This window comes from Nilaparvata lugens, chromosome 5 (assembly GCF_014356525.2).
Source record: "Nilaparvata lugens isolate BPH chromosome 5, ASM1435652v1, whole genome shotgun sequence".
Lineage (NCBI taxonomy): Eukaryota > Metazoa > Arthropoda > Insecta > Hemiptera > Delphacidae > Nilaparvata > Nilaparvata lugens.
This window is the reverse complement of record NC_052508.1, coordinates 69,394,791-69,410,163: the sequence shown is the minus strand read 5'-3', so window position 1 is coordinate 69,410,163 and position 15,373 is coordinate 69,394,791. Positions and strand designations below refer to the sequence as shown.

General features: G+C 35.9%; 1 protein-coding gene across 1 annotated transcript; it reads right to left on the bottom strand.

The window, feature by feature from the left end:
• Positions 1-2,600: 2,600 nt before the first annotated feature.
• On the bottom strand, positions 2,601-11,275 carry LOC111044643 (chitooligosaccharidolytic beta-N-acetylglucosaminidase; the record flags this gene model as incomplete). Its single annotated transcript, XM_039429180.1, is given in 6 exon segments — positions 2,601-2,935; positions 4,157-4,330; positions 5,190-5,413; positions 6,451-6,778; positions 9,859-10,186; positions 11,028-11,275. Coding segments are annotated over 6 exon segments (1,558 nt in total), but the record flags the coding sequence as incomplete, so codon positions are not given.
• Between the last annotated feature and the right edge of the window lie 4,098 nt (positions 11,276-15,373).

Genomic DNA, 15,373 nt, shown 5'->3' with positions numbered 1-15,373 from the left:
AAAACGCATGCAGTTAATATGTCTTTCAATGAAGGTATTGTTATTCACATAAAGAAATTATATTCTTCCATTTTCATTTGATTAAAATTTCAAAATTAGCCCTGAGCCCTGATAGAATGACTGACTCACTGTACATAGGCCTATTTTCAATTCTTCTAGATTTCATTACGTCAAGTTTTAAGAAAGACCCTTGCGAAGCACGGGTTACCTGCTAGTAATGGATAATTATTGTTTCACAATCTGGTTTTTCCTCAATGATGAAGTTGACAAAAGTAGACCCAAGATGTCTCTTATACGATCAAAGTAGCATCTTCTTGTTCTTAGGGTACCTTCTCCAATGCGGAGGTTCCATGCTCTATCTGATATTAGACATTATTTTGCGTGTGATGAGGTTTCTTGTAGGATAGAGGAGACAGAATCGAAGTGGAAATCATCAATGCAAATTGAATCTAGAAAGAGAAAATTGAATCTTTTGAAAATTTAGACAGTTGTTCTCAACTTTTTCAAACAATGTAGACCTACATTAATGATGTGGTAGGAGGAGTGGAATTTTGTTCTTATTGTCAATGCATAATGAATAACAGGGACTTTGAAACTCATCTGTACAAAAAATATTTTTTATTTTGTTTTGACTTATCAGTATCCTGAAAAAATAAACTGCTGAGTTTGAGAATTCAATAACACTAGAAACATTTCTGAAGTAACACACTTAGAACCAATGAGGAAAGTTACTGTTAGTAATTAAAGCTAAATTAAGTTAATTAAGTTTGAAGTTAATTTAGTATCATCATTCAAACATAATTAATCTTTCAAAAGTAAGCTATGATGAGACTTTCTATTGCCTTACATACAGTTGAGTGAAAAATGTAAGAGACAGAATAAATCAGTCAAAAAAAGAAAACATTGTAGGGTAATAAAAAGAAGAAGCAATTTATATGAAAAACATTGGTTCTCAAAGTAATCGGGACTATATGAATCTTAAATTATGTTATATGAATCATCATTCTTTTAGAATAGTATCATCTTCATATTAACTTTCATATTCAAGCGTCAACTTAAAACCTTCTCACAAACAATGGTAGAGATTTCCCAAACAATAGATAGACTAAACAGTCTTAGTGGATGTTAACTAATCATCAATCTCTTATTACCAGAGAGTATAGAATATATTTATTTATTTATTCCATTGACAATCACAAATCATAATTACAATATATAATATGATTGGGAGAAGGCTACAGGCATAGCCCAAAACTGTCTTCTCCCGAATTTTTACAAATAAAAGTTTCAAAAAAGAATGAGGTTAAGATTTCACTTTTCACTTCACTTGTAACATGAATGTTACATTCTATAGTTTCTTAATATTATTCGATAACAGTTGACTTAATTCATCAGAAACTCAAAGTACCTGGAGGATAAATAGAAACAGTCATTCAAATCCAAACCATCCACAAATCCTGAAATTAACCAACGACAAATCTTTGAGACACAGCAAACGAGTAATTTATCAAAGGATGTCAATATCAACTCAGAGTTTACAAGAAGCTCTTTGAAATGTTTCAAGCTACAAAATCCTCAAACCTTTTGAAGTGTTTCCAGCTGCAGAATCAACTTAAGCTTAACAAATATTTTTGAATTGTGGGTACATTACAGGCTAGGTCAGGGAACGAGAGTATCATGATTGTTAGAGGAGGGTTGAACGACGTCTTCACAAGAAGCCCTTTGAAATGTTTCAAACAACAGAGTCCTCGTAAGCTTTACAGATATTTTTTATTGTGGGTAAATTTCACATGGAACGAGAAGTAAGGTGGGGTTGGGAGAGAACGTGTGGTATTTTAAATTGTCATCGTCGTCCCCGACAGGATTACGTCGGTCGGTCCGCTGAGGAGCAGTCTTTAATTAGAGCGGGGATAATTAATTTCCCTTCACAATTAGGAGGAAAGACCGGTGGGTAATTCCTGGCCATTAATAACTGCTCACTGTCTAACTGAATAGGGATGCTTAGCCCGGGGCAATGCTGCCTTGTTCTTCTCCCACCTGCCAACCTGCGACTTTGCTCGATTTATATACTAATAAAGCGAAAATTTGCATACGATTTGCAACCTTGTTTGTCTCCGAAGATTATTTTCGGTTTACGGTGTCGTGTCGTGTCGGCGACGGAAGTCATATGAGAAAGGATTGCCACATCATACGGATTCTCATAACCGGTCAAAATCGGATGATTTTGCTTGTGGTGTTAGCATGGAGGAAATATACGATTGGTTATTCTATATGGTTATTATTCTATAATGTAGTGTTCTGTTTCTGAGAAGGAAGTCTAAAGAGGATAGACTATATATAATATGTATAAAATGTACACGTAGGTAATGCTGAAAATTGTATTATGCTCATATATGTTACCGAGACTACCTGTTGAACTCACATTTCATTAATCACTTTTTTTGATATTGATTAATGATCATTATCGACGTAGTATTTATTTCAGCTCCAAATAAATCGAGAATCTTATTGCTATTTATATTAAGTTTATTTATTTATTGAGAATACATTACATGAAAAAAACTGTACTGTTATGTGCTGGTTCACAAAAAAATCACTCATTTCGAATATTGATAAAATTGATTATAATTACGAATTGTTCACATGACTAGAGGGATTTTAATTGACAAATTTGATTGACTATCTATCGTTCCCGCACTCGCCCTCATTCTGGAAGCACCATTCGGGCGCTACAGCTTCGGCGTTGATTCCTCTGCGAACCAATCGTTGCCGGTGATGCCTCAATCTATTCTCAGCTTCTATGCTTGACGAGTTGGGATCCGCCCACAACCGCTCGGCCATGGCGGCCGCTCTAGGCCACACTTTCGCATCCAATGAGAATTGGTCCACCAGCTCTCCCCACATGGCCGTTTCTCCGCCCAGCACACCTTTGAATCTGTAATCAACCAAAGAAACGTGTAATCTTTTCAAGATTTTTACAAATCTAGTCTCTGTGTTTACAATCGTGTGTTCATGTGTACGTTCCAATCAAATCAAATTAAATCAAATTTACTCACTCGAAATTCATACAAAATATTCACAAAAGTATAAAACGATAAGTTACGAGTGAACAAGATACTACTCACAAGAAGTACAGTATGTTACTGGACTTTGTCCGCGAATAAGAGTCAGATCTAAAGTGTTATAAGTAAGATTATTTTATTTATAACTTGATATAGTTGAATATTTTGTAGGAGAAGGAGTTAGGGACCAGGAGATTCCTGGAGGAGCCTCCTCAGTAAACTGGTCTACTAGACCAAATTTTCGGCGATTTTTCAAATAAAATTCTATTTTCAATACTTACAAAAACATTTTCATGAATGTGTGTGACAACTGTATCAACAAAAAAAGAAGCTTAGGCAAGTAAGAAATTAATAGTCGCTGACACAATAGTCAATAAATACAAATACAATGTTCAAAAACAAAGGATTGAAGCACTATTACACTGTACTGTAGGGGGGGGGGGAGCAGACATCACCACTGATCTATTTCTTGGAAAATATAATGTATCTGGATATGTAGTGTTTTCTAGAATTGTAAATAAACTTGAAATAAACCTGACAAAATCTAGCAGCTTTCAACAGAACTGTTCAACCAAGTCACGTTTTAAATGTAGATTAATTTAATCATTTATTGATTAGATTATATGCGATTTATGAAAATTATAGCAGGACCAATAACAGGCACAGCCGAAGGATGAATTCATACAGACAAGTTTTCAAAGTTTCAATTCACAGTGCATACAATTTTATTGAAATCTCAATTCTCTACCCTAGTTAATGTAGTTAGGTTCAGCAAATGATAGCTGAGATATTGAACTCCCGGATAAATTAATATCAAAACAGCGAAAAATCAAATGAGGAAGAGAAGATAACATAGTCTATTCCTGAGCGTAATTCTCATACTGAATTCATTCTTTGTCTTGGAAAATACCCTTCCCCCTTCCGTGTCTAATAACAGACTAGAGTCTAAATAGTAAGTTCCACTTATATTGTGGGCATTAATGATGTATAATATCAGTGCTTCTTCTCATTTTACCAATACTAACAGTTCAATTCCACCACAGAATCTTATGGTAGGCTATATTAAATATAATTTAAGGGAGTTACTGACTTACCCTTTAGGTAGTTTGTTGTCATATACAACTTTCCAGTTATGATAAGTGGTGCTACCCCAAAATCCGTGGTCCAAGTACCAGGTATCCTTTGTGGTTATTATAACTCTGTATCCAAGAGATAGAAGCAAATGGTTCACATCACTAGCTTTCTCAACCCATGTCTGTATCACATATCTGTGAAATGAAACAAATGTATAAGTTTTATCCATTCTTCTGTTTTATTATCGTTAAACTAATCACGAATATGAAATTTCTCTTATAATATTTGTCATTACAGTTGTGTTGTGTGTGATGGTGTGGTATTTTTTCATAATGAAAACACAAATAGATGAAAATATCAACCACTTATAATTTAAATTGGTTGACAATATCTATTGTGTTTTTATTGTAATATTTGTGTTGGAACTTACAAATAGGTGAGCCTCAGGTTTCCCTAATTTCCCTCTGGAACGACTAAACGTAATTAATTATATTATTTTTGGACTTTTAATTCAAGTTATAGTAGATACTTATAATTTCATTTTGCTTTAATATGAAACTACCATGTTTTATATTGACCAACTACTCAAGAAAGTGTTGTTTTATAATAGCATATTTGCTTTAGAAAGCATATATCTTCTTCATCTTATGTTATTAAAATAATATTTTTAGAGCAACTCGCTCCTCAAACACAGGCATTAGCCCATGAGGAGCCGTCTTGATACTGATTGTTCATTTTTGTTGTACATTGTTATGAACGAAGAAAAAGAAATTCAATTTCAATATGTTTATACCAGTTTCAATGCATTTTATAAGGTTGTGTTTCGTGTTATGTGAGTATGGCCTATATAAATAAAAGGATAGAGTTTTATTTCACCAGAAGATAATTTTACAAATTTCACTAACAATATTTCAACAATATGAGAACGTATCATATTGAGAAGATAATGCCAGTAATAATATTATTATATTATTAAAATAGTAATACTAAAAGTAAGTTACTGTAGTAAGTAAATGTAACTATTTCGAGGCTATATGAGTAGCGTTGCCTCACCTATCCTTATCCAAATATCTTTGAATGATGGCCGGGTCAGTGAGATGACTGGACCAGAGGATGATGGGTGTCTTGGAGTGCCCCACCTGGGCGTCCCACACCCTCAACAGCTGTTGCTGGTAGTAGGCCCATGCCTTGATGAAGTCCAGCTTTGTTCGACCCAGACTTTGCGTCTGCATCCAGTCAACTATCTCCTGAGAACTATTCCAGCAAGGCAAAAATACCTAAAATTACGAAGAGAGAAGTAATGACGTTATTTAAATAATTTTTATATTTCAAATCAAATACTAAATATTGTGAGTTGGACTCACATTGAAATCAGTAATGTTAATGATATTTGCCTCTATTAAACGCTATTCTGGCGTGAACATATGATGATAGGCAACATGAATTAATTAGGGATTCAAAAATGTTTGGATTTTGACAGGGGCGAGGCGTGACTTTTTGGCTCTGTCATCTCCAGGAACAATTCAGTTGAAAGCTGCACCCCCTCCACTACTTGAGAGATAATGTTTCATTTTCGACGATTATTTATCGAGCAAGATGACATTTAGTATAAGATAAGTTTACAGTACTATTCAAAATCCTAGAGTTGAAAAGTCTAGAACTTGGCTAAATCTCAAGCTCGGAAACTGGCCCTCAATAATTAAAATTAATCGAAAAATTCTTTATTCTTTATTGATTCATACAACAAGTAGCCTACATCATCAAAAATGACAGGGAGAGAAAAAATATGGTAACCTTGTGCTATTCTTCTCCCAAATTTAGATGAGGTTACACATAGGTTGTCTTGTAGTTGCTGTTCACTTCACTAAATTTTCAGTTCTTAGTTATTTTTAAATTAAGGTTAAAGTAGATTTTTAAATTTAGGTGCTTCAAAACCAAACATAGAAGAAATAATTGTAATGATAATAATTATAATTATCAATAACAAATTGCAAACATAATTATTATTATTATCGTTCAGTTTGCAACACTGGCGCGGAACAGTGGAATCGCAGAAAATAGCGATGTCTTGACCGTTTAATCCACCATCGTTTACGGTGAGAGGGAGAGTGACGATGCAGAAGAGTGGTGGTAACCAATGCTAAAAATAGCATTACTGGAATCGCATATTTTTGAGAATCACATTGAATTTGATTGAGTTCAGTTATTTGAAATGTTTGCCCATACATAATAGACTGAACATACTTGTACAATCATCCAAGTGTACCAATAATATTGATATGAATTCTTGAGAATTACTTGTAAAACGTCTTACCTCATCCCCTCCCATATGAAAGCCGCTACTGTAAGAGAACGATTCGCTGATGTCCTTGAACAAGTCTGCCATGACCTTGTAGAGATTGGGGTTGGCAGGATTGAGCTGACCGCAGGGAGGCTGTATGCAGTACTTGTGCCAGGGCTGCCAACCGACACACACGGCCAGGTCGCCGAGGCCGGCTTCCCTGCCCCATTGCCAACCCATGCCCGCATGTGCAGGCCCATCTATCTCCAGCAACACGCGCACTCCTCTCTGCTGGCCATAGCTCACCAGCTCGCTCACGTCTGATGTGCTGTACACTTCTTGCTCTGAATACGCTCCGTACCTGGATACGAAAACTAAATTTTAAAAATAATACAAATCAAATATTTCTCTATTCGTCGATATAGTACATAGGTGTTAAGTCTATTCTTCCTCTTGTCACCGATCTCCTATCCCAGCAGCATTGTCGTTGATTTACGGTCGACCACTAAAGGAACCACTCTAGGGCTCTCAGCAGGCCCCACTTTTTATATTTTGTAAAGTGTGAATAAAAGGCATTTATCTATCTATCCAGCCCCAGATTCTATCTCAGGACTATTGTTCCCACTAAAAGCAACCATAGGTCTAAAATGTTTATAAGAAACAGAGACCCCGGCCCAAGAGTACAACTCCTTACTTACGAACCCCCTCCCCCCCCCCCACTTACTAACTTACTAGGTTAAGTCACCTAGAAGCAACACTTAGTAGGATTTATTCACGTGTAGTTGTGGAGTGGACACATAGACATAGGCTATCTTAGTAGCCTATATTATTTGTAATAATTGTAAAATCTTATTTATAATAAATGAAATTGATTTCTATTGAAATAATATATATATGTACATGATATGAAAAAGTAATTTGTAATATAATAACTATAGATAATTATATTGTCATGCATCTACATAAATTGGCGGAGCTTTGGACACATCAATGTCCATTCTTCGGAAAGAATATTAAAAATATCCTCCCCACTAACTCTCTACCAAAGAAGAGGGATGACGAGGAGGGAAAGTCTCTAACTCTCTAACAAAGATGACAAGGAGGGAAAGTCTCTAACTCTCTACCAAATATGACGAGGAGGGAAAGGTTGAGAAAGCAAAAGGAGAAGAGATCTACTCAAGTATGATGAGGTAGGACATGAGGAAGAACTAGGTAATGTGTAGGAGGAGGAGGAGTAGAGGAGAAAGACGATGATGAGGAGTAGAAAATGGTAAAGAGACGCTTCGAAAATTGCTGGTAACCTGAGTGATGACGCACTTTCGCCTCTGGCATGATGGGATGCCCTTTTAAGAAAATGGCCCCGAACACTTGCCTGCGCGGGCCAAAATATTCCACTTTATGCCCTCACTTGTCATCTAATGTCGACCCATATGCCACCACGTGTGTATGTGTGTGTGGGCATGTGCCCAACCTGAAAGGTGTCATCTCTAATCCGTATGGGTGATAATCGTTTTTCTTTAGGGTTATGTGCAGGATACTGGAGAGACGCTAATTATTGCTTAATATTCAAAATTCATCAGTCATATCTCGAATACGTATTCTCTGAGAGTTAATCTTTGGTGAAAACAGAAATTTTAAACTTAACCTCACTTTGGACTATTTATGTGCCAAAATCAAGGAATTGAAGAAGTTTTGGGCAATTGCCTGTTTCTCTTTCCAAATATCGTGTTTGTGACTGTTCTAATAAATAAATAAAAATGCCTTAAAAATGAATGCTCATGTAAAATACAAATCTCGAGGATACAAGGTAAGTAGGAACCATTTATACAGTAGAAAAGGCTAAATATTCATACATTGGGCCTATCATAGTTGACTCCATTCATATATTTAGAGACAGAATATGAGTTCAAACATCTTTCTATTTATCTCCATATATCTAAACTATCTTTAATCCATATGTAATAATCGTCGGGTTAGGTGCAAGAGTACTGGAAAGATGCTAATTATTGGTTAATATTTCAGAGAGAATTTTCATGCGGAACACTATAATATTTTGAATACAGGATAAGTCTATTTATAACGTAGGAAAGGAAGAGTCTATCCTTGTAGGAAACCATGTCTATCCACATAGTTTAAGAGTGAGTCTATCTCTATACAGTCGAACCTTTCTAACGAACCTCCATTTAACAAAATCCTCTACACAACGAATTTTTACCTGGTCCCTTGACATTTTAGAGATTTGGCTGCTTATTTACCTCTATTTAACGAATTTTCGGACCTCTCAACAACAAAGTTTTCTCTTGACTTCAACATACAAAATGTAGTGTGTATAGGAAGTAGCGATTATTTTTCAAGGAATTGTTTAGTTTCAGCAGAAAGGTCAATAGACTAGAAATAATGGCAATTCAGGTCAGTCTCTCTTTTAGTCGGGAATTGAATTCCAAGAACTTGTCATCAATGTAGACCAGGCAGGTGAACGACTGGGCTTTCCCATTCTCGCTTTTGTCACACATGTCAATTCTTTGAACTGACTATGATGATGATGGATGTGAAAAACCTGAGGGAAAGAATCCGTCAGATCAAGAAGTTATAGAGGCTTTCAAAATTACCAGGCAAGGATTAAAACTGAAAAATAGTGTACCAGACATGTCTGACTGTTTTAATAGATGTGAGTCGTTTATCGAACATGATGTTTTATTCAAATTCAAAATTCAACCGAAAATTACTCACTTTTCCAAATATAAACCATTAAAAAATATGAAAGTTGAGTTATTATAGTATTTATAGTGAAGTTATTGACAAAATAACCGTATTTTGCGTTCCATCTAATAGTAGTGTGAAAAGTTGAAAAAGATTGCTACATAGTATTTACTTTGATTAAACTCTTCTAATAGTACTAAACAAGCTTTCTGGAAATAAATTGGTGAGTTTACTTACTTATTACATTCTATAAATATTCAAAGAACATGTTTTTTTCAAACAGCATGAATTTTCAAATTTCCATATTAATATTGGCCTAATATGTACCCTACCGTTCGCAATGATATGTTTTATGTACCATATTCATTCATTTACCGCCGTGATACGATATTTATAAGATCCATAGGATCGTGGCAGTTTTCTTGACAGAACCTCTCAATAACGAATACCTCTCTGCAGCGAATTTTTTCTCGGGATAATCGACTTCGTTATACAGAGGTTCAACTGTATTTTAAAGTGTTTAATAATAAAGGGTACTACAAGTTTTTATATTGTTTTTATTAATATGATATTAGATGATTATATCAGATTGTATCATATTGAAATGCAAGAATTTATTGTATCATGCATTCGAGCAAAAAAGTGTCTATATTGTAATTAAAAAATATCTTCCACATGACAGGTATAGAATTTAATTTGAATTTATACAATATAAGATGGTTGAGGAGTATTGACACTAACTTGGCCAGTTGTGGTACCCGGGGTGACTGCAGAGGAAAGCTGTGAGAGTCGGTGGCATGCCAATGTAACACGTTCATCTTGGATGCAGCCATGGCGTCAATGGTGCGCAGCATGGCACTCACTGGCAGGAAGTTCCTGGACGTGTCGAGCAGCAGGCCTCGGTGCGGGTAGACCGGTCTGTCCGATATCTTAGCACCCGACACAATCACCAGGTTGCTTCGGCCATCCTTCGAGCATTGGTGAACAGCTGTCAACTGACTCAGCGATTCGAGACCGTGTCTAGCGCCATACACCGTCGAGGCATCGATAGTGACAGTTATTAGATCACCTGAGATTTGAAAATCATTTTTATCGATTCACATCAACTCATCGTTTTCTTTCCATGCTACTCACTCTAAAAATGGAATAAAAATAATAATATCGAGTGACCTGGCTGGCTCAGGTCTGGTGTAAGAGTTTTCAGGTCGCAACTGATCAATTTCAGGGCCTCTGACAAAAAGGAAAATTACGCTTATTGGTGCTTGTTTTTTTTTCTAGAAATTGAGGTGATAATGGAGCTTGAATATTCTCCTCTCTACTCTTAAACCTCTCAATATTATTCCTATTGCTCATAAAAATAGGTAACAGTAAAACCTAAAATCTTGACTTTTGTCACAAGTTCTCTTTCAATTTTATTGGACAATTATAAATAGGATGATATAAGCCTACGAGGTACCAGAAATATGGTACGATGATATCTATGAAATTGGTACGAGAAGAGCCTCATATAATGACTAGTCACTAGTTCCCTTTCAATTTCATTGAAAAAAGTTGATATATTGTATACATATAGAGTGATCGAATAGTCTCGCAACCCATATATCATAGCTGCGTTATCATTTGGTTTGAATGACTTGATCACTGCGCATTAGCTACACCAATTTTCATTCAATTTTCTTATTTATATGAGAAGGATATCATGCAGGTCTTAATTTCCACGCGGGCTGGATGAGTTGATTAGAAAAACTAAGAGAAAAAGACAACTCATAGTAGTTTATGATAACTAATCAACTCAGAGTAGTCTATGATAACATTGATGATGGAATTCTAATCATATGAATCTATTATTCAAAAATACTGTATTGAAATTCAAATTATAAACGGAGGAAGAACCTCACGATGGTACGGACCTTTTGATGTTAGCTCGAGAGTGTAGCCTTCGTCAGTTTCCCAGCCCAGCGTTAATTCAGTGGTTGACACTCTTATTCTGACTGAAATGTGGGTTTCCTTCACGAAGCTGCAGTTCAATCCACATTCGGTTTTCAAGTTCTGAACAAAAATCTGTGACGCCTTGGACAAAAATTCGTGACATGCTTTGTCAGTTATGCTACTCAGATCGAAGTTGATGTTGTTGGTATGGAAGGACAGTAATTTTTGACTGGAAAAGTGAAAAAAATCCATTTGAATATTTTTTATAATACTCAACATTAAATTCCTTCCTGATCCAATAGATAATAATGATTTGATGGTTTCTGTGATTTATATTTCTTTAATATTGGATAAAAACTTGGTTAATTTTGACACAATCACACTTATACAATTCCAAGTCGTTGTCCATTGATTTTCACTTGATATATTTCTCACTAAACGATTGTAATATTGACTGTTCAGATTCATGCATATGCTGAAAAAATACTCTCTGAAGCCTCAATGAAGATAATAACGACCTCGAACAATTCCCAAATAATTCACGGCACTTGTTCAGTCGTAAGGAGAGAAATCAGAAAGAAATTGTAGAAGCTTTCGGTGCAAGATAATAGAGCTCTCAAACGGAAAAAGAGCAAGTCGAGAGATGGAAGCTATTTCCCGGATTTTCCAGTTTTTCCTATTCAGTCGCCCCGCCTTGTGTGGCTCTATGCAGCGGCTGAAATATTGGACAGTTTAACTTAACAAATGAACTGTTTGGCCGCTCGCCACTCTGCTCCTTGTTCGAAATTAGAAAAAGAATCGGGAAAGCCGGAAAAGTCTTTCCCAACTAACGCGCAACTTAGCATAAGAACGGCTGCGAGCTGCTAGCAATCTCCGGTGCAGGGTTCACGCTCTTTTTCTTCGGCCAGATTCACTGTCTCTCTTCTCTAGATTCACTGTAAACTGTCAGAATTATATTATGAGAATAACAGCACCGCTTCTCATTCAAGCAATGACTTCAAGTTGGAGTGGAAGTGCTATAGGCAATTGCACCGGGTCAACTATCTCATTTGCCAAATTAAATGTGCTCCGATTCAGACCCTTTCTATCTCATTCTCACTCACTCCCTCTTTCTGTCTGTCTCTTTCTCTCACTCTCTCAATATTACTCTCTTTTTTTTCTCTCTCTCTCACTCTTTCTCTCTCTTTGAATCTCTTCTCAGCATTGGCGGACCATATTGTGGCAATGTGCATCCATTACTCTCATTGGATAGTACACTTTCAACTATTAATCAAATTACTGAACCAGAAGATGCTATGTTTTGTGGAGTTGTACTGGTGTGAATAGAATAGAAAAGTGCTTTTATCCTTCATTGAACTATAAATACACAGTCATTAAACACACATTTACGGCTTGATCACACGATCGCCAGCCGAGAAGTCGGAAAACATGCGATTGTGAAAAATACATGAATATGATCCAAGTGTATGGTAAAAAAATCTGGTGTGGCGCACTCACACAACTTTCCTTGCCGTTATGGAAATTGATATGTACCTGACGCTAGTGTACCCGCGCATCTCAAGTCTACTATTCAAAGATTTAGGCAATAACGCTGGAGACACACGAGGTCTGCTATCTCGTCATAGTGAATCATTTAATAGAATCAACAGTTGCCAACAGTTTGCAATTGGATAATCAAATTTTCTCGAATTTCAAGCTTATTTTTAATTCTAGGTGAGAGTGTTACTGGACATTAATTGTAGAGATTCTCATGCTCAATCTTTTCCACTCAAAATTTTCCGTTTAAATTGTATCTGAAGCCTGATAATTGAGAATCTAAAATCAAACTTTGCATTGATGGGGCGGAGCTCCTGAAATTTTTACAGATATGGGACTTGTGGCAGTTGATAGAGCTTATCGATGACTATTTTACGTATAACTTTGATCAAAATCGTTGGAGCTGTTATCGAGAAAATCGCGAAAAACCCTGTTTTTGACAACATTTTCGCCATTTTAGCCGCCATCTTGAATTGCATTTGATCGAAATTGTTCGTGTCGGATCGTTATATTGTAAGGACCCTACGTTCCAAATTTCAAGTCATTCCGTTCACTGGGAGATGAGATATCGTGTACACAGACGCACATACACTCATACACACACACACACACACACACACACACACACAACACACACACACACACACACCACACACACACACCACACACACACACACACCACACACACACAGGGGACCTTGAAACGTATAGAAATTTAGAAATTGGGGTACCTTAATTTTTTTCGGAAAGCAATACTTTCCTTACCTATGGTAATAGGGCAAGGAAAGTAAAAAATACAAAAATTATACGAAATAATGATGAATCAAGTCGTAACACAGTAAGCAATATAATGTATAGTGTAATGATCTAGTCAGTAACGTGAGTGAATATACAATGAGAAAGATTGAATCCTCAAATTGAAACCAACTCAAAAATAAAAACAAGGCTTGTTTTTATTAAATAAAATAAACAGAATGTTACTGGTGTGATAGATTGGTGGAGAAATAATAGTATGACAGGAATTGATAGAAATAAATAATTCGCTAGTATAATGAACAATCATATTGTATAGGTAATACGAAGTCATGGAAGAGACTTTAAAATAGACTTCTTAAATACGAGTCATGAAAATTCATTATATTAAATCTGGTATACTAGTATCAGTTTCCCTCTATAGAAGCATAGAGTAGAGATACTAATTACTTGTATCAGTTATCTCTGATAAGGTAGGCGCACACAGATCGTCATCGGACGGACGGTACGCATCGGACGATTAGATTTGATAATTTGATGCATTGTTTTCAATTGGAGTGCGCATACCTACCCGCATCATATAGGTATCAAATCAAATCTTTTATTGTCACACAACATCAAAATGCTACAACAACGTCATTAACAACACAGAAACATCAATTTAAAAATAAATTTCAAAGAAATCTTCAACTTTATATAAACATTCATTGACATGGCCTTGAATCCAGAAAGCCAATCTGGCTTTACCCCTATGAAGCAGGATTTGCAAACTGCACAGCACAGAAGTGGTCTGGTATGTGGGAATCTCAGGAGGTGAAGAATAAAGAGCTTGTGTCTGATCCAGGCAGCAGAGTTCCTGGATTTGAGTTGCCCCGACAGAAGTGGGTTCGCCTAAACAGGTTCAGAACTGGCCAGGGAAGATGCTATAAGAGCATGCATATTTGGGGATTTGAAGAGTCACCCAATTGCGAGTGTGGAGAGACTCAAACCATCGACCACATTGTCTCATCATGTCCATTGTATCATTTTCCTGGAGGGTTGCCTAGATTGCACCTGGCGGATGAGGAGGCTGTGCTCTGGCTGAGGGAGTTGAACGGCATTTGATGTTAATCCGAAAAAAACTGATTGTTAGTTGCTAGTATCATGTATATTAATTAATATTTTATGTTATGACAAATCCAAATTGGTAGGCTCCATTTTTTTTACTCTTGACTTTTGTTGCCCTAACCACTGCGACACCATACGCTTATATTATATATATATATATATATATATATATATATATAGGTTCATTCCTTAACACAAAGTTGGTCTTTTGTATAAATCTTTACAACTCATGTTGGTACGTTTGCGTAAGATGGTCCAAGCATCTTTAGTAGCTCCACAGATCTACCATGTGATGGCGTTCGTGTAATCGAGTATTATAATTCACTCCAGTGGGTCTGACTGTTCGCGCCATTTATTCAGACTGAACTTGATTTGAGGTTATGTATTGAAGTTCGCGCCGTTTCTGTTTCCAATGAATTCTTGTCTGTCTTTAGTCTGTCGATGCGAAGTGTCTAAGTGTCTAGTGTTAATTTAATTTTTAGTGTGATGTGAAGTGAATTAAGATTCAATTTATTTTCTTCTGAATAAGAATTATTGATTCTTGTTTCAATGAATCTTCGTGTTTAGTATTTTCATGGTATAAGTCTGGATCTATCTCATTCTCAATTCCAAAAGAAAAGCTTTCGTTTCTCGAACAAGTGAAGTGTTGTGATGTGATGTTGTGTGTGTCAAAATGTCCAAAAAGATTTATTCACGGACTGATAAAATTCTAAATTTAGCATTGAAAGGTAAGTCGATGTGTTCTTAATTATAGAATTGTAAATAACTTGTAGGCCACTATTTAGTTTGCTTCTTGTAACTTACAATATTATTTCCTTACCGTATGAGAATTAGCCTAGTAGGCTAATGCTTTGAGGTTATTAATATTTTGAAACAAAATCAGAAGTGAAACAACCTGTGAATTTAACTTCAATATGTTTTTAATTATGAA